Source organism: Jaculus jaculus, chromosome 9, assembly GCF_020740685.1.
Source record: "Jaculus jaculus isolate mJacJac1 chromosome 9, mJacJac1.mat.Y.cur, whole genome shotgun sequence".
NCBI classification, from domain to species: domain Eukaryota; kingdom Metazoa; phylum Chordata; class Mammalia; order Rodentia; family Dipodidae; genus Jaculus; species Jaculus jaculus.
Window position 1 is genome coordinate 115,161,343 of NC_059110.1, and position 20,360 is coordinate 115,181,702.

The 20,360-nt window shown below is 45.8% G+C and overlaps 1 protein-coding gene, 1 long non-coding RNA gene and 1 other non-coding gene across 3 annotated transcripts; 1 reads left to right on the top strand and 2 right to left on the bottom strand.

Annotated features, from left to right (window-relative positions):
• Positions 1 to 585: 585 nt before the first annotated feature.
• Positions 586 to 20,320, bottom strand: LOC101598670 (alanyl-tRNA editing protein Aarsd1). Its single transcript, XM_045159829.1, has 12 exons — positions 20,231 to 20,320; positions 19,947 to 20,078; positions 15,156 to 15,315; positions 14,096 to 14,153; positions 13,713 to 13,869; positions 13,501 to 13,617; positions 12,786 to 12,916; positions 12,406 to 12,472; positions 12,143 to 12,234; positions 11,669 to 11,723; positions 9,204 to 9,298; positions 586 to 787 (listed from the first exon to the last, which is right to left on the bottom strand). Exons 1-12 carry the CDS (start codon positions 20,267 to 20,269, stop codon positions 652 to 654), a joined length of 1,239 nt encoding a protein of 412 aa, XP_045015764.1. The 5' UTR covers positions 20,270 to 20,320; the 3' UTR covers positions 586 to 651.
• On the top strand, positions 638 to 6,342 carry LOC123463602. The gene is made up of 2 exons (XR_006639018.1): positions 638 to 883; positions 6,042 to 6,342. It is a non-coding gene; the product is annotated as an uncharacterized LOC123463602 (long non-coding RNA).
• Positions 18,840 to 18,972, bottom strand: LOC123463861. Its single transcript, XR_006639232.1, has one exon. It is a non-coding gene; the product is annotated as a small nucleolar RNA SNORA21 (small nucleolar RNA).
• Positions 20,321 to 20,360: the final 40 nt, after the last annotated feature.

The following is a 20,360-nucleotide window of genomic DNA, read 5'->3' on the forward strand; positions in this document are numbered from 1 at the left end:
GGGCTAGAGCAAGGCCCAATCTCAAAATACCAAAAGAAAAGGAAGCTGTTCCCAGCTGAGTGTGGTGGCACATGCCTGCAACCCTTATACTTGGGAGGCAGTAGGATCAGGAGTTTGAAGCCTGCCTGGGTTGCATGAGACCCTGTCTCAAAAACAAACAAGCCGGGCGTGGTGGCACACTGGTTTTATCCCAGCACTTGAGAGGCAGAGGTAGGAGGATCACCACCCTGAGACTACCCAGTGGATTCCAGGTCAGCCTGGGCTACAGCGAGACACTACCTCAAAGGAAAAACACACACACACACACACACACACACACACACACACACGGAAATCTAGATGAGATTAAGCCCTAGGTCAAGCCTGCACACTGACTAGTACTTTCCACAAGCACTTAAATCGCTCCATGAAGAAAGATTTCAGCTGAACTCAGATCAGCCCATTTCATCGATCTAATATGCCCACTCATGTAGGTTATGCAAAATAAGAACCAGATAACTGTTTCTTCATAACAGATGCTATCTCCAAGCATACTGGGATATTATGTACATATTATGCATATGCATATAAACGGCAGCACCATCATTTTGAGTTACATTATTTTATTGTGCAATTGATTTCTGTGGTCACAGGAACAGGTGCCCTGGGCGCTCACTCCTCAGAGCTCTGCGTGCTGACATAATCCTGCAGGAGCGCCTGCACTTCTGCCCTCCGGCTCATCTTGGTGGCCTTGCCCTGGAAACGGCCCTTCTTCCCCGCACCTTTGCCTTCCAAGACCTCAGCCACCCTGGAGAACAATGGAAATATAGTCAGCGAGACGGTCTCTGAGGGAAAGCCACAAAAAAACAAGGGCAGTTACGAGGAGTGCCTCCTGGAGTCTGGGGTAAGGAGAGGAAGGAGGTTTCAAGAAATCCCTTTTTATGGCTGGAGAGAAGACTTAGTGGCTATGTTTGACTCTCCAAATACCAGGATACAAGGCTGCACATGTGCATTGCACATGCATCTGAAGTTCAATTACAGTGGCTGGAGGCTCTGGCATGCCAATTTTCTCTCTCTCTCTCTCTCATTAAAAAAAGAAAGAAGGACTGGAGAGATGGCTTAGTGGTTAAGCGCCTTTAATCCCAGCACTTCGGAGGCAGAGGTAAGAGGATCGCCGAGAGTTTGAGGCCACCCTGAGACTACATAGTTAATTCCAGGTCAGCCTAGACCAGTGTGAGATCCTACCTCAAAAAATAAAAAAAATAAAAAATAGGAAGAGGGGGGCTGGAGAGAGAGTTCAGCAGTTAAGGCATTTGCCTGCAAAGCCAAAGGATCCCAGTTCGATTCTCCAGGACCCACATAAGCCAGATAGATGCACAAGAGGGTGCATGCATCTGGAGTTCATTTGCAGTGGCTGGGAGCCCTGGCACGACCATTCTCTCTCCTCCTTCATATAAATAAATAAATAAATAAGTAAGTAAGTATATATTTTTTTTTAAAAAGAGCAGGGCATGGTGGCGCACGCCTTTAATCCCAGCACTAGGAGGCAGAATTAGAAGTATTGTCATGAGTTTAAGGCCAGCCTGAGACTATATAGTGAATTCCAGGTCAGCCTGGGCTAGAGCGAGACCCTATCTTGGAAAAAAAAAAAAAGAAAAAGACCTCACAGGGCCTGATACTACCTACACAAGAACATCATAATAAGAGGAAAAGATCATATCATCAAAACAAAAGAATAATGAGAGGGGAAAGAGATAGTTCCAAAGGGGAAAGTGGGGGAAGGGAGGGCATTACCATGGGATATTGTTTACAATCATGGAAGTTAATTAAAAAAATTTTTAAGTAAAATAAATAAATAAAAGACAATGACTAAGGCAGGAGATTGAAAAAACAAAAAATAAATAGATCCATACATATACCATGTTCACTGAAAGAGAAAATGGCTAGAAACACACATTTACAAATGGAGACTAAATTAATGGTGGTAATCTCCAGAAAGTAAGGTTATGTACACTAAAGATAAGGGGTTGCTATGGGATCAGCACTGATGCCAGCCAGGAGGTAAGAGAAAGGTAGGCAAACTAGAAAGGCCTGTCCTGCCTGAGGCGGGCAACCACTATTCAGCTCTCTAGCCACTACTATGTAGGCCAGATCTGACTTGGCTTATTTTTGAGAAAACCTAGAGCTATATTTTTAATGTAATAATCTCTGAATTTTAAAATGTAGCAACAGGGCTGGCAAGATGGCTTAGCGGTTAAGGTACTTGCCTGCAAAGCCTAAGGATCCATGTTCTACCCTCTAGCTGCCACATTAGCCAGATGCACAGATAAGGCAAGTGCAAGGTCGCACATGCCCAGTAGGTGGTGTAAGCATCTGACGTTCTATAACAATGGCTGAGGCCCTGACAAGTCAATTCTCTCTTGCTCTCTCTAAAAAGAAAAAAAAAAAAAAAAAAAAAAAGCAACAAATCTTGAACATTTGAAATAGTGCACAGAAGCTGGGCCTAGTGGCATATGCTTATAACCTCTGCATAGGCATGGTAATGAATGCCTTTTAAAAAAATTTATTTTTAACTTTTATGTTTTTATTAGAGCCAGAAGGGGAGAGAGAAATGGGTGTGCCAGGGCTTCCAGCCACTGCAAACGAATTCCAGACACATGTGCCACCTTGTACATCTGGCTTATGTGGGACCTAGAGAATGGAACCTGGGTCTTTAGGCTTTGCAGGGATGTATCTCCAGCCCCGATGAATACTTTTATTTATTTTTTTATTTTTATTTTTATTTATTTATTTTGTTTTTGTTTTTCGAGGTAGGGTCTCACTCTAGCCCCGCTGACCTGTAATTCACTATGGAGTCTCAGGGTGGCCTTGAACTCACAGAGATCCTCCTACCTCTGCCTCCCAAGTGCTGGGAATAAAGGTGTGCGCCACCACGCCTGGCTTGATGAATACCTTTAATCTCAGCACATAGAAAAACACTGTCTCAAAAAGAAAGACAGGGCTGGAGAGATGGTAGCAGTTAAGGTGCTTGCCTGCAAAACCAAAGGACCCAGGTACAGTTCCCCAGTACCCATGTAAGCCAGATACACAAGACGGCTCATACATCTAAAATTTGTTTCCAGCATTTAGAGGTCCTGGAACACGCATTCTTCCTCTTTATCTCTGTCTCTCACTCTCTAATAAATAAGCAAAAATAAAATAAGTTGGGCATGGTGGCACAAACCTTTAATCCCAGCACTCGGAAGGCAGAGGTAGAAAGATTGCCATGAGTTCAAGGCCACCCTGAGACTACATAGTGGATTCCAGGTAAGCCTGGACCTCAGTGAGACCCTACCTTGAAAAGAAAAATAGTAAATTTTAAAAGCTGGGCATAGTGGTGCATGCCTTTAATTTCAGCAGTTGGGAGGATGAGGTAGAAGGAATGCCATGAGCTCGATGCCAACCTGAGATTACAGAGTGAATTCCAGGTTAGCGTGGACTAGAGCAAGGCCCTGCCTCAAAATAAATAAACAAATAAATAAAAAGACAGAGTCTAAGCTAAACCAGTCTACAGGTGACATATGGCTGCCTGTCAGAATCTCAACTATATATACTTAAGTTTTCCTTCAATGTTTCCAATGAACACATATTCCACAGAGCCAATAAGAGCGTTGGAAACTCTAAATGCAAAGGATAGGTTATGTATTCCCAGATCACATTTAAAATAAGAAAACAGCCAGGTGTGGTGGTGCACGCCTTTAATCCCAGTACTTGAGAGGCAGAGGTAGGAGGATCGCCATGAGTTCGAGGCCACCCTGAGACAATATAGTGAATTCCAGGTCAGCCTGAGCTAGAGTGAGACCCTACCTCGAAAATACAAAATAAATAAATAAATAAGAAAAACAGTGCTAGGGAGATTGCTCAGTGAGTAAAGCACTTCCTGTGCAATCGTGACACCCTGAGTTCAGGTCCCCAGAAGCCACATAAAGCTGAACGGAACAGCAAGCATCTATAATCCCAGCCCTCCTATAAGATGGGACGGGCAGAGACAGGAGAATCCTGGAAACTCACAGGCCAGCCAGCTTGGCATTCACAGCAGCGAATAATAGACCTGCCCCCAACAAGGAGAAGGTGAGGACAGATACTCTGTTGTCCTCCAACCTCCACACAGGTGCCGTAGCATTCGCCCACCGGCACTTGTCCACACACACAAAGAAAATAAAGGGCTGGGGATATGGTTCAGTGGTAGAATACTTGGCTAGCATATGCAAAACCATGAATTCAATCTCCAGTACTGGAAAGAAAGAGAAAGAGAGAGGAAGAGAGGGAAGAAGGATGTGTACTGTGAGTGATTTAAGGCTGCAGAAGTGGCTTAGCAGGTAAGGCGCTTGACAGCAAATCCAAAGAACCCAGGTTCGATTCCTCAGTACTCATATAAAGCCAGATGTATAAGGTGGTACATGCATTTGGGGCTTGTATGCAGCAGCTCGAGGCCCCAGTGTGCCCATTCTATCTCCCTCTCTCTCTCTTCAAATAAACAAACAACTATGTTAAAAAAAAAAAAAAAAAAAAAAGACCTGGAGAGATGGCTCAGGGGTTAAGTGCATGTATCTGGAGTTTGTTTGCAGCAACAAAAGGCCCTCTCTCATCTCTCTCTGTTTAGAAATAAATAAAAAATATTGGGAGGGGAGCTGCAGAGATGGCTCAGTGCTTAAAGGCACTTGCTAGCAAAGCCTGACTGCCTGGGTTCGATTTGCCAGTACCCACATAGAGCCAGATGCACATATTGGCACATGCATCTGGAGTTTGTTTGCAGTGACTAACAGGGCCCTGATATGTCCATTCTCATTCTCTCTTCATAAAAGGGAAAAAAACAAGTTGGGCATGATAGTGCATGCCTTTAATCCCAGCACTTGGGAGGCAAAGGTAGGAGGATCGCTATGAGTTCAAGGCCACCCTGAGACTACACAGTGAATTCCAGGTCAGCCTGCACTAGAGTGAGACCCTACCTCAAAAATAAATCAAAAACAGAAGAAAAAAAAATTTTAAGGAGCGATTAAGGGCTGGAGAGATGGCTAAACTGGTAAAGTACTTGCCTGCAAAGCCTAAGGACCCAGGTTTGATTCCCCAGTACACAAGTAAGCCAGATGCACAAGGTGGCACATGTGTCTGGAGTTCGTTTGCACTGGCTAGGAGCCCTGGCATGCCTATTCTCTCTCTATCTGCTTCTCTGTCTCTCAAATAAATAAAAAATAATTTAAAAAAAAAAAAAGAGTGATTTAGCTGGATGTGGAAGTGCACACCTTTAATCCCAGCACTCGGGAGGCAGAGGTAGGAGGATTGTCATGAGTGCCAGGCCACCCTGAGACTCCATAGTGAATCCCAGGTCAGCCTGAGCTGCAGTGAAACTCTTCCTCAAAAAGCCAGAAAACAAAAATAAATAAATAAATAAATAAAACCACTACCACAAAAAAAAAAAAAAGAGTGATTTAAAGCTAGGGTATAAACCAGGCGTGGTGGTGCACGCCTTTAATCCTAGTACTCGGGAGGTAGAGGTAAGAGCACTGCTGTGAGTTCAAGGCCACCCTGAGACTCCAGAGTGAATTCCAGGTCAGCCTGGGCTAGAGTGAGACCCTACCTCAAAAAAACAAAAAATAAAAATAAATAAATAAAGCTGGGGTCTGGTTGCTCACAGCTATAATCCTAGCAATCAAAAAAACTAAGGTAGCCAGGCATGGTGGCGCACGCCTTTAATCCCAGCACTTGGGAGGCAGAGGTAGGAGGATTTCCGTGAGTTCAAGGCCACCCTGAGATGACAGAGTTAATTCCAGGTCAGCCTGGACCATAGTGAGACCCTACCTCAAAAAAAAAAAACCTAAGGTAGAAGGATTCTTGAGAGTTTGAGACCAACCTGTGGCTATATATTGAGTTCTAGTCAGTCTGAGCTAGAGTAAATCCCTACCCTAAAAAAAAAAAAAAAATTAAAAGAGTGGTATCAGTCCTGGCTGGAATGTAGACTGTGTTTTTAGTAATGTGTACTGTACTATGTATACTTTGTAACGTATTTTTCTCATCTACCAAAGGATGAAACAAATAAACTGACTTAAATAGTTTCAAAGACACAGAGAGAGGTGTAGAGACCTGCAGCACCATGAGTTCCACAGACAGCACCAGGGCAAACGAGAACCTGATGGGCCCGGGATGATCCATGTCTCCGTGAGGAAGAGTAAGCTGGGCAAAGGAGATCCCAAGCTAAAAGGCCAAAGGCCATCATACGCATTCTCCCTGCAAGCCTGCTGGGAGGAGCACAAGAAGTACCCAATAGTCCATCTCCTGCAGTTTTCCAAGAAGTGCTCAGAGAGGTGGAAGACCATGTCTGCTAAATAAAATGGAAGCAGAAGACACGGCAAAGACAATAAGGCTTTAAAAAGAGAAATAAAGACTATAATCTCTCCTCAAGGGGAAACAAAAAAAGCTGAAGGAATCTAAAACATCCATGAGGCTTCTTGTTCTGTCCTGAATATCGTCTAAAAACCAGAGAACATCTTGGCTACAATGAAACTGGAGAGATGTGGAACCACGATGCAGATGCATACAGCCTTAGGAAAAGAAGGCTGCTGAGCTGAAGGAGAAACAAGACAACACTGCCCATAAAAAAGGGAAAACAAGTCCAGCAAGAAAAGCTGCCAAGGCTGAAAAGAGTAAGGAAAAGAAGGAAGAGGAAGAGTATGAGGACAATAAAAAGATGGTAACAGAGCTGGAGAGATGGCTTAGAGGCACTTGCCTGTAAACCTAAGGACCCAGGTTCAATTTCCCCAGAACCCATGTAATCCAGATATACATTGTAATACGTGCATCTGCAGTTCGTCTATAGTGACTAGAGGCCCTAGTACAACCATTCTCTCATGTGCATGCACTCTCAAATAAACCAATAAAAAAAATTATTTTTAATTAAAAAAAAAAGATGGTGAAAATGTAGGGTCTTGCTCTACCCAGGCCAACCTGGAATTCACTATGTAGTAGTCTCACACTGGCCTCTAACTCACAGGGATCCTCCCTCCCAAGTGCTGGGATTAAAGGCATGAACCACCATATTTGGTCTTTTTGTCTTGCTTTCATAGGCAGGGTTTCACTCTAGTCCAGGCTGACCTGGAATTCACTATGTATTCTCAGGGTGGCCTTGAACTCACAGCCATCCTCCTATCTCTGCCTCCCAAGTGCTGAGATTAAAGACATGTGCCACCGTGCCCAGCTTTTGCTTTTTTTTTTTTATGAAAAAGACAGAATTGGTGGGCCAGGGCCTCTAACCACTGCAGTGGAACTCTACATGCATGAACCACTTTGTGCACATGCGTGACCTTGTACATCTGGCCTATGTGGGCTCTGGGCAATCAAACCTGGGTCCTTAGGCTTTGCAGACTAGGACCTTAACCACTAAGCCCTCTCTCCAGCCCTGTTTTTTGCTTTTTGAGATAAAGTCTCACTACCTAGCCCAGGTTGGCTTCGTGATCCTTCTGCCTAGCCCTTCTTAAAACTGGGATTACTTTTTTTTTTGGGGGGGGGTTTTCGAGGTAGGGTCTCACTCTGGCTCAGGCTGACCTGGAATTCACTATGTAGTCTCAGGATGGCCTCAAACTCACGGTGATTCTCCTACCTCTGCCTCCTGAGTGCTGGGATTAAAGGTGTGCACCACCACACCTGGCCTTTTAGTTTAGTCTTGAAATCCAAAGTTTTTCCCCCAAAAGATTGTGCCTCTCCTTGCTGAAATCTTAAGAACTTTAAGGATGGACTATGGCTGAGCGGTACAGTGCTTACCCAGCAAGTGTGAGGCTTGGATTCAATCCCATGCCAAAAAATGAACATGTACATATATATACATATAAATGAACCTGTTTAATTTACCTACTGATAACCCAATAGCTGTACCATGTAGCATGAATCATTAATGAATATAAATTTCTTTTTCTGGATTTTTTTTTCAGACAGGATCTTTCTTTATTTAATTAATTAATTTTTAAAATATTTTATTTATTTGAGACAAAGAGAGAATGGGTGCACCAGGGCCTCTAGCCACTACAAACGAACTCCAAACACATGTGACTCTTGTATATCTGGCTTACATGGGTCCTGGGGAATCAAACCTAGGTCCTTAGGTTTCCAAGGCAAACGCCTTAACTGCTAAACCATTTCCCCAGCCCATTTTTAAATTTTTTATATTTTACTTTTATTTGAGAGAGAGGAAAAAAAAAGAGGCAGATAGAATAGGCACATTAGGGCCTTTAGCCACTGCAAACAAACTCCATAAACATGCACCACCTTGTGCATCTGGCTTATGTGGGTTCTGGGGCATTGAACCTGGGTCCTTTAGCTTTGCATGCTAGTGCCTTAACTATTAAGCCATCCCTCTAGCCCTGAGGCAGGGTCTTTCTGTAGCGCTTATTAGCTTCAAAATGGCAATCTTCCTGCCTCAGCCTTCCAAGTGCTTGGATTAGAGGCATGTATCACCATACCTGGTTCTATGGATCTACAATTCCAAAAGGAAAACACACACCCAGGTTTTAGAGCCAAAAGCTCTAGGTTTGAGTCTCCTGCCACTTTAAATGTAAGCCCTCAAAGGCATGATGTGAGGTCCATCATCCGTCAAATTAGGAATGCTGGAGGTAGGAACATGTTGGGCTCTGAAAGGCCCAGGTGTGAGGCCTAGTGGAACTTCCTGAGCCTAGATAAAGTTTGGCGACCTGTCTCTGGCCAGCTAGGACTCAGCAAGACACCTAATGGCTTCTGGCCTGCCACTTCTGCGTGGTAATTGTAATTGCCATTTCAGTAGTTACAGTTTACTATTGGCCCTTACCTCTGCCCCATCCTAAAATCCCCGCCTTCCTCCCCAACATGATATAGGCAACTGCTCAGAGTAATAAAGCGAGTTTTTTCTGTGAGTTCCTGCATCGAAAAGACTCCCAACTCAGTGTGGTTTTTCTCCGACGGCCAGGAGAGGTCTGAGTCGTCCAGCGCTCATCATCCTCCTCAACCCCTAGGTTGGAACCAGCAGGCCTGGTTCTTCCCTCGGCACTACCCACCTGACCAGGAAGGAGCCCCGCAGGAACACATCTGCTCAGCCCACCCACACAAACCTACATGAGTCAGGAAGGTCACAGATATGATGGCCCTGTTAACCAATACAGGGCTGCATCAGTAAGTTAGGAGCACACAGGCTCTCCCACATGCACAAGTCCACATAGCATTACCTGGGCCCCAGGGTCTCCACAGCTTCAGCTGGCCCTGCCAGTAAGAAGAGTCCAGCACCTTTTTCATCTCCCACAGTTAAGAACAGGAGGGTCTCCTAGAATGTAAGACAAAGAAATAAGCATGTGTGAGGCCCACTAAATTCCATATCCTCCTGTTTCAAGAACAGATACTGGACTGGAGAGATGGCTTAGCAGTTAAGGCGCTTGCTTGTGAAACCTAAGGACCCATGTTTGATTCTTCAGATTCCACATAGCCAGATGCATAAAGGTAAGGCAAGTGCAAGGTTGCACATGCCCACTAGGTGGAAAAAGCGTCCTGAGTTCAAATTCAGTGGCTGAGGCCTGATGCACCAATTTTCTCTCCCTCCCCCCACCCTCTCTAACACAAATAAAATAAAAATAAGAGGTACTGGGGCTAGAGAGATTGCTTAGCGATTAAGGCATTTGCCTGCAAAGCCAAAGGATCCTGGTTCAATTTTCCAAGACACAGGTAAGCCAGATGCACAAGGGGATACATGCATCTGGAGTTTGTTTCTAGTGGCTGGAGGCCCTGGCATGCCCATTTTTTTTTCTCTCTGCATTTCTCTGTCTTAAATAAATAAATAAATAAAATACATTTTAAAAAAAGAACAGGTATTGCCCCCAAACCACAGGTGATGTTGCTGATAACTGACAAAGCCCCTCCACCCTGGTGCGCTGAGCCCACCAAACATTTTCTTTAACATTTTATTTATTTGCAAGGAGAGAGAGAAAGAGAGAGAATGGGCATGCCAGGACCTCTTGCTACTACAAATGAACTCCCAACGAATGTGAATGTGCCACTTTATGCATATGGTTTTAGATGGTAGTCAGGCTTTGCAAGCATGCATCTCTGACCACTGAAGCATCTCTCCAGCCCACTTTATTGAGAATGACCAGGAACTTGGGTTCAACATTAAGGAGGCAAGAGGCTGCTGACCATGCCTTTCACGGTCTCCTTCTGGCCATTCTTTCCCAAACATCCTGTGCTGCCATTACCTAAGCCACCATGCTGGTTCGTACTACTGGTCACTCTGCTCCCTCTGTCTGATGACCTCCAGACAATCTTCCAGCCCCTCCTTGAAGCCTCTCACCCCTCTAGTAATGCAGTCTTCAGCCTTTGGCATATATCACTCCAACTTTTTTTTAAATTTTTATTTATTTTTACTTTTTTGTGTTATGTATGTTTGTTTGTTTTTGAGGTAGGGTCTCACTCTAGTCCCGACTGTCCTGGAATTCACAATGTAGTCTCAGGCTGGCCTCGAACTCACAGCGGTCCTCCGATCTTGGCCTCCCAAGTGCTAGGATTAAAGGCTTGTGCCACCATGCCCGGCTTTTCTTTTATAGGAGAGAGATAGAGAGTGAGTGAAAATGGGCATGCCAGGGCCTCTTGCCACTACAAACTCCAGACACATGACATTTGTGCATCTGGTTTTACGTGAGTACTGAGGAACTGAACACAAGCTGTCAGACTTTGTAAGCGAGTGCCTTTAACTACTGAGCTACCTCTACAGGCCTCACTCCAAGTTTTAAATGCTGATATTCACATTTATCTCCCAGGCTAAATTATGAACTCCTTGAAAATCAGTGCAAGGCTAAGTGTGATGGCTCACACCTTTAATCCCAGCAGTCAGGAGGCAGAGGTAGGAGGATCACCGTGAGTTCGAGGCCAGCCTGGGACTACAGAGTGTGTTCAAGGTCAAAAGTGAAACCCTACCTTGAAACAAACAATAAATAAAAAGAAATTCAGTGCTTTATACAGAGAGTTTAAAAACAAAGAGGCATAGTGCTTGATCCACAAGAGACATTCTAAGGGTTTGGAATAACTGAAAGAGACTTGAAAATCCCCTGAGCTATTAGCAGGATAGGGGAGGGCAAATGAAGCCAAAGGCAGAAGCAAATGGATGGGACAGACATCAAAGGATCTCACCAACCCATACGTTTCTCAGACTGTGTCCGTCATTAGCACACACAAACCTGTGTGGCCTTCAAGAACTTGATTGAAACTGACAAAAGGGGGGCTGGAGAGATGGCTTACTGGTTAAGGCACATGCCTAAGGACCCAGGTTCGACTCTTCAAGTCCTACGTAAACGAGATGCACATGGTGGCGCACGCATCTGGAGTTTGTTTGTAGTGGCTGGAGGCCTTGGTACGCCCATTCTCACTCACTCTCTATCTCTCTCTCTAATAAGTAAATATATAAAAACAAATCTTAAAAAACAAAAGGAGCTGGGAAGCTGATCCTCAGCTCCAAAAATCAAGAGCAGAACTCTATTAATACCTACACCACAGCCTGGGTCATCACTGGTGCTCAGGAAATAGCAATGCATGAACTTCTATTCACCTCCTCTTTATGTAGAAGGACTTCAGTGAAGCAAATGCCCCTCATTTATACCTCCCGAGATCTCTACGCAGGACAGAATGGAGAAGCTCATTTTTTTCTTACCTCTGACCCAACCTCATTGGCAATGATGTTCATGAACTCAGAATCACCCTCCTTCCTACAAGACAGGACACAGACATGAGATCCAGGTTAGAGAGCTACTGTGAAACTAAAGCACAGACTAATGAGTGACAGAAAGGCCCAGAACCCTTAGCAGGGAGAAGTTACCCTTTTCAACAGCAGTTTAGAAGCAAGCACTTTGTTTCTGTCTCCCTTTCAGAGGATTTAGCAGCATAAGAGGGGGGGTCTGTTAAGTGGTGGGGGAAGGGAGTGAAAGTGCTAATAAAGTTACAATGTTACAGGGAAGATGTTGCTATCAAACTCAAGGAACTCTTGATAACATTTCCTAGGGCCTATGAAGCCTAGTACACCCCATAGCATCGCACTTCCCCTTGGGCACTGCCCTCAGGAGGGAGCTAAGACCTCAACCCACTCACTCATCTTCCACGGCCTTGTCTCCACCTTCTAATGTCTCACCTGTGGAGAAGGACCACAGCTCCCCAGTCTGGGCTGTTCCTGAGGCTGTGGGCAAGGTGCACAGCCAGGTCTCTGAGCAGGTTCAGGTTGTTCTGAAACATGTGATAACTCAGCAGGCAGGTAGAAGGATAACAGAGAGCACCATCTTCCCTCCACCCGCTCTCCCCTCACTACCCTGTAGAGCCAACCACGCATCACGTCAGCTCGGGCAAGGGACAGCATGCCAGAAGAGCGAGCGCCACCACCCCCCCCAAGTCAGTCACCTTCTGCAGGAGCTTGGTGCAGTTCTGGAGCTTCTTCACAGCCTCCACGTGATCCTCTGCTCCACACCTGCAAGACAAGGGTCAGTGGAGACTGGCCCAACGGCCCAGGTGCTTCCAGTGTTGGGGACATAGGTCAGTGATACCCTCCTTGCTGGGGTGCCTTCCTCAACACGGGGACATTCTGAAGAGGCTCTCAGGCAGCTGGGACAGAGGGTAAAAGGAACAAACTATTTTACATGGGTCTGTCTTACTGTCCAAAGCACTTTGCTTATGACAACGTCTTACTCTCTAGAGAAAACATCATTCTGCCACCCTACAGGTAGGCAAGCTGAGACCCCAGGATCCAAGGTTGGGCACAGGGGCAACTAAGGGGGGCGTACTTCAGCAGGGCGGTGAGTGCTTTCTCAGTCCCATGACTCCTCTCCATCCACTTCAGCACCCGGTTCCCAGCCAGAAACACCAGATTGGTTTTGTTCTTCTTCCCCTTCTCAGTGCCCAGAATCTTAATGACCTACAAAAAGAGAGCAACACACACATCAACCACAGCGGCTCCTGTGACCTGAGGGCGGGAGAGACTGGACTTCCTCCCCAGCTCGGAAGCAACAGAGGAAGAGAGCACGTAGGACTTCTTAGTTGTCCCCAGCTTCCTCTCCCAGCCCTGCTCCCACACACCCTCTCTATCACCCCCTCTGTTAGGTCAGGACAAGACAGGGTTGCAGCAGGAGGGCGAAGTGAATCATCCACATCCCTCAAGAAACTGTCCATCCATTATCCCTCCCTTGCCTATCAAGGCTCCAGGTCTAGATTTACTACTGCCCCCTTATCTCTCACTGGGTCACTTCTGGTCTCACTCTATGGCTAATGTAAAGAACAGAGATTTACTGCCCCAACAAAGACATCCTTCCCTTCCTCACCTTCCTCTAACTGAAGAGCCTATAAAGCCCATTATCTGTAACCCCAAGCTGACTGTTCCGCTCTTGAGTCAGTCCTGGCAGCTCATGTCCCACCCCCCAATAAAAACTTCCATCTTTGCCTCAGAGTGGTCTTCATGGTCACTCCTGAACCTTACACACTACACAGCCTTTCCACACCTACCTGCAGGTCACTCAGATTGCTCACATGGGTCCCACAGCACATGTTGGCATCAACACCCTCGATGGTAACAACTCGAATGGGCCCAGCATGGTCATCTGGCAAACCCCGGGCCCTCACCTGGAATAAAGGGGCAGGAGAAAGGCTGTCTGAATTTTGATGAAGACCCCCTTGTGTGTCCTTCTACAGAAGCCGGCCCCCGGCCCTCCCCTCACCTGCTCCACCTCGGGGTCATCCAGGCTCAGTTCTCGAACACACACAGGCACCCGATCTCTGATTTTCTCATTGACACTCTGCTCAATGGCAGCAACTTGCTCTGCAGTCACAGAGGGGTTGTCCAGCTCAATCACACTCCGGAGTCTCCCTAACTCCCTGCCGGGAAAAGATGAGCTATCGCTCATGTTTTTGTTTTGTTTTGATTTTCAAGGTAGGGTTTCCCTCTAACCCAAGCTGACCTAAAATTAGCCTCAGTCTGGTTTGGAACTCACAGCAAGCCTCCTACCTCCCCACTATCCTTTCTTTTCTTTCTACTCCCTACCTATTACTGACGACAGAACGAGCAGTTGAAGATTTACCACACTCTGTGCCTCCCACTCACCATGACGTCGTCTTTAGCCCAAACAGATTGTCAGCAACTGCTGTGATGAGATGCTGTCCTACACAGAGATGACAGGAAACACTGAGAAGTACTGCAAATGCCCCACAACAACAGTCTCAGAGATTTTACTGAAAACCTGCGAGGCACCAGACAAATAATTCATTGAAAATCATCTCAAGCATCCTGCTGGAGACTTTATAATGCTAATTAACAATAATGTGCCAATGGAAGAAGCCTATCAGAGGCAGGATTTGTGTTCCAGGTGTAATTTGTGGCATTTAATCATGTACTGACTGAGCACCTACCACGTACAAAATACAGGGCCTGACATCAGAGATGCAGTAGCATCCCTGGTTGATGGTGACAGTGAGGAAGGGGACAAGGAAAAGTTGAAAGAATTAACTATGAAGACAGAAAGATAGCTAAAATCCTTGAGGAGGAAATAAGAATGTACAAACAACATCAAGAAAGCCAGTGTGGCCAGGATGCACAGAGCAAGATGTGAAGAGAGGGGCCTGGAGAATTGGATCAGTGGTTAAAAATGCTTGCCGTGCACACTTGACAAATGGAGTTCGGATCTCTAGAACCCACATAAAGCCAGGCACAACAGAATGTCTGTAACCCCAACACATCTCAAACAATGGGAGGCAGTCAGGAGAATCCCAAATTCATGAGGCAAACTAACATTCACAGACAAAAACAAGAGAGACCCTGTCTCAAAAAAAAAAAGAAAAGAAAAGAAAAAGAAAGAGAGAAAGCCAAGTGTGGCAGCATGCACCTTTAGTTCTAGCACTCAGGAGGCAGAGGTAGAACTGCCACCCTGAGACTACACAGTGAATTCCAGGTCAGCCTGGGCTAGAGTGAGACTCTACCTCAAAACCAAACAAAACAAAACAAACAAAAAACCCAGCATCTATTCCAAAACTATAATTATTCATGCTGTTTTTATCAAAGCTGATTCTGAATGTCTACCCCACCTAATAAGTTATGTTCCAGAGAATCTAATCCCCATCTCAATCATGATGGCATTCCCCTGTATGTCCTCACTTACAGCCCTTACCTGAATGTTGCTGCATATGGTCAAACCTCCGCTCCCAGTCCACCCGGACCTGCACCTGGCTTCCAGGGGCCAGAGGGGTCTGTGTGAAATGATCCGCCTGAGCCCCGCGGCGGGTCACTCTCAGCACAGAAATGTCATTGATAGTACCACGGTCATCAGGCTGGGGGAAAGAAGTAAATTGACTAGTTTGTCGGGTGAGGTGGCACACACCTTTAATCCCAGCACTCGGGAGGCAGAGGTAGGTAGGAGGATCACCATGAGTTCAAAGGGCACCCTGAGACTACATACTGAATTCCAGGTCAGCCTAAGCTAGAGTGAGACCCTACCTCGAAAAACCAAAAAAAAAAAAAAAAAAAAAAAAAAGCAAGACAGGCAGTGCTCACCTACCTACTTCCTATATACAGAGACTCTCTAGGGGAAGCCTGAGAGAGACAGACTGTGGTGGTTTGATTCAGGTGTCCCCCATAAACTTAGGTGTTCTGAATGCTAGGTTCCCAGCTGATGGATATTTGGGAATTAATGCCTCCTGGAGGGAGTGTATTGTTGGGGGCGGGCTTATGGGCTTTATAGCCAGTTTCCCCATGCCAGTGTTTGGCATACCCTTCTGTTGCTGTGGTCCACCTTATGTTGGCCAGGGGGTGATGTCCACCCTCTGCTCATGCCATCGTTTTCCCCTGCCATCGTGGAGCTTCCCATCGAGCCTGTAAGCCAAAATAAATCTCTTTTTCCCAGAAGCTGCTCTTGGTTGGGTGATTTCTACCAGCAATGCAAACCGGACTGCAACACAGACCCAGAATCTGGGCTGCTCCCTAAGGGAAGAGAAGGCAATGCCAAAGTGGCCCATTTTATTCCATGACAGGATTCTATTCTATCATCTTTTCTGTGAACAGGTATATATTTTGTTCTTCTGGACAGAAAAGCAGAATTAAAACAAAGAGATTAAAAGAAAAGCAAAGAGGGCTGGAAAGATGGCTTAGCAGTTAAGGCAATTGTCTGCAAGCCTAAGGACCCATGTTTAACTCTCCAGATCCTACGTTAAGCCATATACACAAAGGTGAGGCAAGTGCAAGGTCACGCATGCTCACTAGGTGGTGCAAGTATCTAGAGTTCAATTTTAATGGCTAAGGCCCTGGTGTGCCTATTTTCTCTCTCTCTCTCTCTCTCTCTCTCTCAAATAAAAAAATTAAAGAAATATCATTATAAAAAGAACAGCAATGAACGCTGAGTGTGGTGTATACCTTTAATCTCAGCACTTGGGAGGCAGAGGTAGGAGGATCGCCATGAGTGTGAGGCCACCTTGAGATTACATAGTGAATTCCTTGTCAGCCTGGGCTAGAGTGAGACCCTACCTCAAAAAAAAAAGTCAGGTGGAGTGGTGCATACCTTCAGTGCCAACACTCTGAAGGCAAAGGTAGGAGGACTGCCATGGGTTCAAGGCCACCCTGAGACTACACAGTGAATTCTAGGTCAGTCTGCACTAGAGCAAGACCCTACCTCAGAAAATTAAAAAAAAGAAAAAGAAAAGAAAGAAACCCAAAGAACCTTAATCCTCACTGTTATCACTTTAAATTATCTTTTTTAAATTTTTTAATTTTTTTTTCTGATTTATTTTTATTTATTTGAGACAGAGAGGAGGGGGAGGAGGGGGAGAGAGTGTGTGGTGTGAGAATAGGAGCGCCAGGGCCCCTAGCCACTGCAAACGAACTCCAAACACATGTGCCACCATGTGCATCTGGCTTACATGGGATCTGGATAATCAAACCTGGATCTTTAGGTTTCACAGGCAAGCTCCTTAGCTGCTAAGCCATCTCTCCAGCCCTAAAAAAAAAAATTATTTTATTTTATTCATTTATTTGAGAGAGGGAAGAAGAGAAATAATGGGCATACCAGGGTGTCTAGCCACTGCAAGAACTCCAGATACATGTGCCACCTTGTGCATCTGACTTGTATGGGTACTGGGGAATTGAACCTGGGTCCTCAGGCTTTACAGGCAAACACCTTAACCACTAAGCAATCTCTCCAGCCCCTAGATTATCTTTTATTTATTTATTTATTTATTTATTTTTTATTTATTTGATGGGGAAAGAGGCAAGGAAAGAGAGATAGAGAATGGCATGCTAGGGCATCAAGCCTCTGCAGACAAACTCCAGACACATGTGCCTTGTGCATCTGGCCTATGTGGGTCCTGGGGAATTGCAGGCAAGAGCCTTAATCACTAAGCCATATCTCCAGCCCTCTTATTTATTTTTTTTGAGGTAGGGTCTCACTCTAGCCCAAGCTGATCTGGAACTCACTCTGTACTTTAAGGCTGGCCTCAAACTCACAGTAATCCTCCTAACTCTGCCTCCCCCGAGTGCTGGAATTAAAGGTGTGTGCCACCACATCTGGCTAGCTTTTATTTATTTGCACTTATGTGTAGGTGTGTAGCACTAGGGTCTCTTGCCTCTACAAATAAACATCAGATATTTGCGCCACTTTTTTTTGTTTTGTTTTGTTTTTTGTTTTTTGAGGTAAGGTCTCGCTCTAGCCCAGGATAACCTGGAATTCACTATATAGTCTCAGGGTGGTCTCAAATTCCTATCAATCCTCCTACCTCTGCCTCCTGAGTGATGGGATTAAAAGCACGCCCCACCACACCTGGCTTCACTTGTGCCACTTTTTGTATCTAGCAGCTTGGGAACTGAATGCAGGCTTTGCAAGCCAGCGCCTTTAACCACTGAGCCATGTCCCCAGCCCTAGATTATTTTAAGTAATCTCTGAATGCTCCTACCTCTGATCACTCCATCCTCTGTACTGCTACTAGAATTATACTCAACAATATTCATAAATCCATTTAGAAAGGCGTTAAGTGCCAGCTGCTTACAAGTCAAGGTACCAACTCAGTACAAGGGAAATAATTTATGTGTACAAAACACACATGATGCTATGGAAACTTAAAGAACAGAAACCTAATTGTCTTGGGAAATCAGGGAAGACTTACTGAAGGAAATGATGTCTACAATGAGACCCTCTGTAGGTACCGGTTTGCTGAATGAAGTCCATATACTTAATATGTCCTTCAAGGGCTTCTGAAGTGACCCCAATTACCTTTCCAAAGTTCTCTCTCACCTGTCACCAACATGCACAAGCTACAACTACAACTACATTGGACAGGTACAGTTAAGCAGGTTTCTCAGATTCTTTCAGGCCTTACTGTCCTGATTGATGCCACTTTCCCTGTAGAAAACACACCTGTGGTGTGACTATCTTCTTCCATTTTTTTTCCCTCATGTCTACTCTATACTTTTTTTTCCCTTAATTTTTTTTTTTGGATATGTATGTGATATGCATGTGTGTATGTGTGTTCACACATGTCTGGGTGCACATGGATACAGGTAAGAGGTCAACGTCAGGTGTCTGCTTCAAAATCACTCTCCATGTTAGTTTTTTTTAAATATTTTATTTAGTTACTTATTTGAGAGAGGAGAAGAGGAGGAAAATAGACAGAGACAATGGGCACACTAGGGTCTTTAGCCACTGCAAACAAACTCCAGACGCATGTGCCCTTTGTGCATCTGGCTTACGTAGGTCCTGGGGAATCGAACCAGGGTCCTTACGCTTCTCAGTCAAACGCCTTAACCATTAACCCATTTCCCTAGCCCCCTCTTTTGGGTTTTGTTTGTTTGTTTGTTTGTCTGCTTTGTAGCTTGTCACACCACCAATTGAAGCAAAACAGCACATGCTGCCACTTCACCCAAAAGCAGTATTTTTATTCTGCCCCTTTTTGGCAGCTCAATGGGTCGTTAGCAAAAGGCCCACTGAGTGCTTTTAAAAGGGAATCTACCAAAGTTTTTGAGACAGTCTCTCCCTGAACCTAGATGTCACCTAGCTAGTCAGTAAGCCCTAGGGATCTCTGCCTCTCCAGTGCTTGAATTACAGATGCACACCACAGACATAGGCCACCAGACCTTGCTTTTATGAAGTGTTGGGGACTATAACTCAAGGTCTTCAGGCTTGCTCAGCATTTTAAGGACTGGGCCATCTCCTCAGGGAACCCACCCTGCCTAGTAGTACCTGCCCCCTCAGAGCGGTGAAAAGTCTATTCTGTTGTGGTACTGTAAGGCAGCCATCTACCTCACCTGAACTGCCTGGGGTACGGTACCACCTTTTTCAGTCTCTGTCACTCTATGCTAATTCTTATCTCAGGGTCTTTGCCTCGCTATTGTCTGGAATATTGCCTGTCTCAGTACCACTAGGACAAGTGCAGTGGCTCAGCACCCCCCTTCACAGAGAACTGCACTGAATAACCTGCCCTCAACCGAAGAGAGCATGCCTTCACTTTCTTCTGTTACCCAGCTTTATTTTTCGAAATATTTTATTTATTTGCATGTGTGAGGGTGGGTGCACCAGAGCCTCGAGCCACTGCAAACGAACACCAGATACTTAGTTGCACCACTTTTTGAATCTGGCATTATGTGGGTACTGGGGAATCAAAGCCTGGTTAGCAGGCTTTGCAAGCAAGTGTGTTTAACCACTGAGCAATCTCCCCAGATCTCCCAGTTTTCTTTTTTTTTTTTCATTTACATGAACACGTGGCCTAAGGGATAGCCTCCAGTAAACACCCCATGCATGCAGAGACACTGCCCTTTATCTTTAGTCTGGAATAACGCTGCACACGTGTCACACCTACACAAGCATTTGGTGAGAGAATAATTAATGAATTAATAGTTAGCGTCCACCTGAATTCACTGCGGCTAACTGACAAGGCTTTGGTCAAAGCATTTTCTCCCTGCGTGTGAAGGAGTAAGGTACCTGGCCCCCGCCCTCGGGGAAAAGCACCGTGTCTTCCAGCACCACGTGGAAGCCACTGAGCACCTCTTTCTTGCCGTTGCTCCCTTCGGTCTGCAGCTCGGCGGGGCGGCAGGAGACCACGGCGGTGGTGATCTGCGGCAGAACATGCGAGAATGAGCGCCGAGCCCTGCCGTCCCCACACCGCGACGGGAGCGCACGTTCGTCCTCCCTCCCCGCGGCACCCGCGACCCCAGACTGTCCCGGCGTGCCGGCAGCCTTGGCACCCTTGGCCCAGCAGGTCTCACCTCCCGCAGGTAGCTGTCGCGCTGACACTGGAACGCCATCGCGCACTCTCACGAGCCGGGAGACCTGCACCAGCGGAACAGCCGGGCGGCGGACGGAGAGCTACGAGGGACAAACTTGAGGGCGCGTTTC

What these genes read in the sequence shown, in the direction of transcription:
- LOC101598670 (XM_045159829.1), bottom strand. Translation starts at nt 20,269, where the DNA reads ATGGCGTTCCAGTGTCAGCGCGACAGCTACCTGCGGGAG. An exon ending in GCACTCACCGCCCTGCTGAA is followed by an intron (nt 12,473 to 12,785) that starts GTACGCCCCCCT and finishes CTTGTCTTGCAG; the next exon opens with GTGTGGAGCAGAGGATCACG. An exon ending in CCAATGAGGTTGGGTCAGAG is followed by an intron (nt 9,299 to 11,668) that starts GTAAGAAAAAAA and finishes CTTACATTCTAG; the next exon opens with GAGACCCTCCTGTTCTTAAC.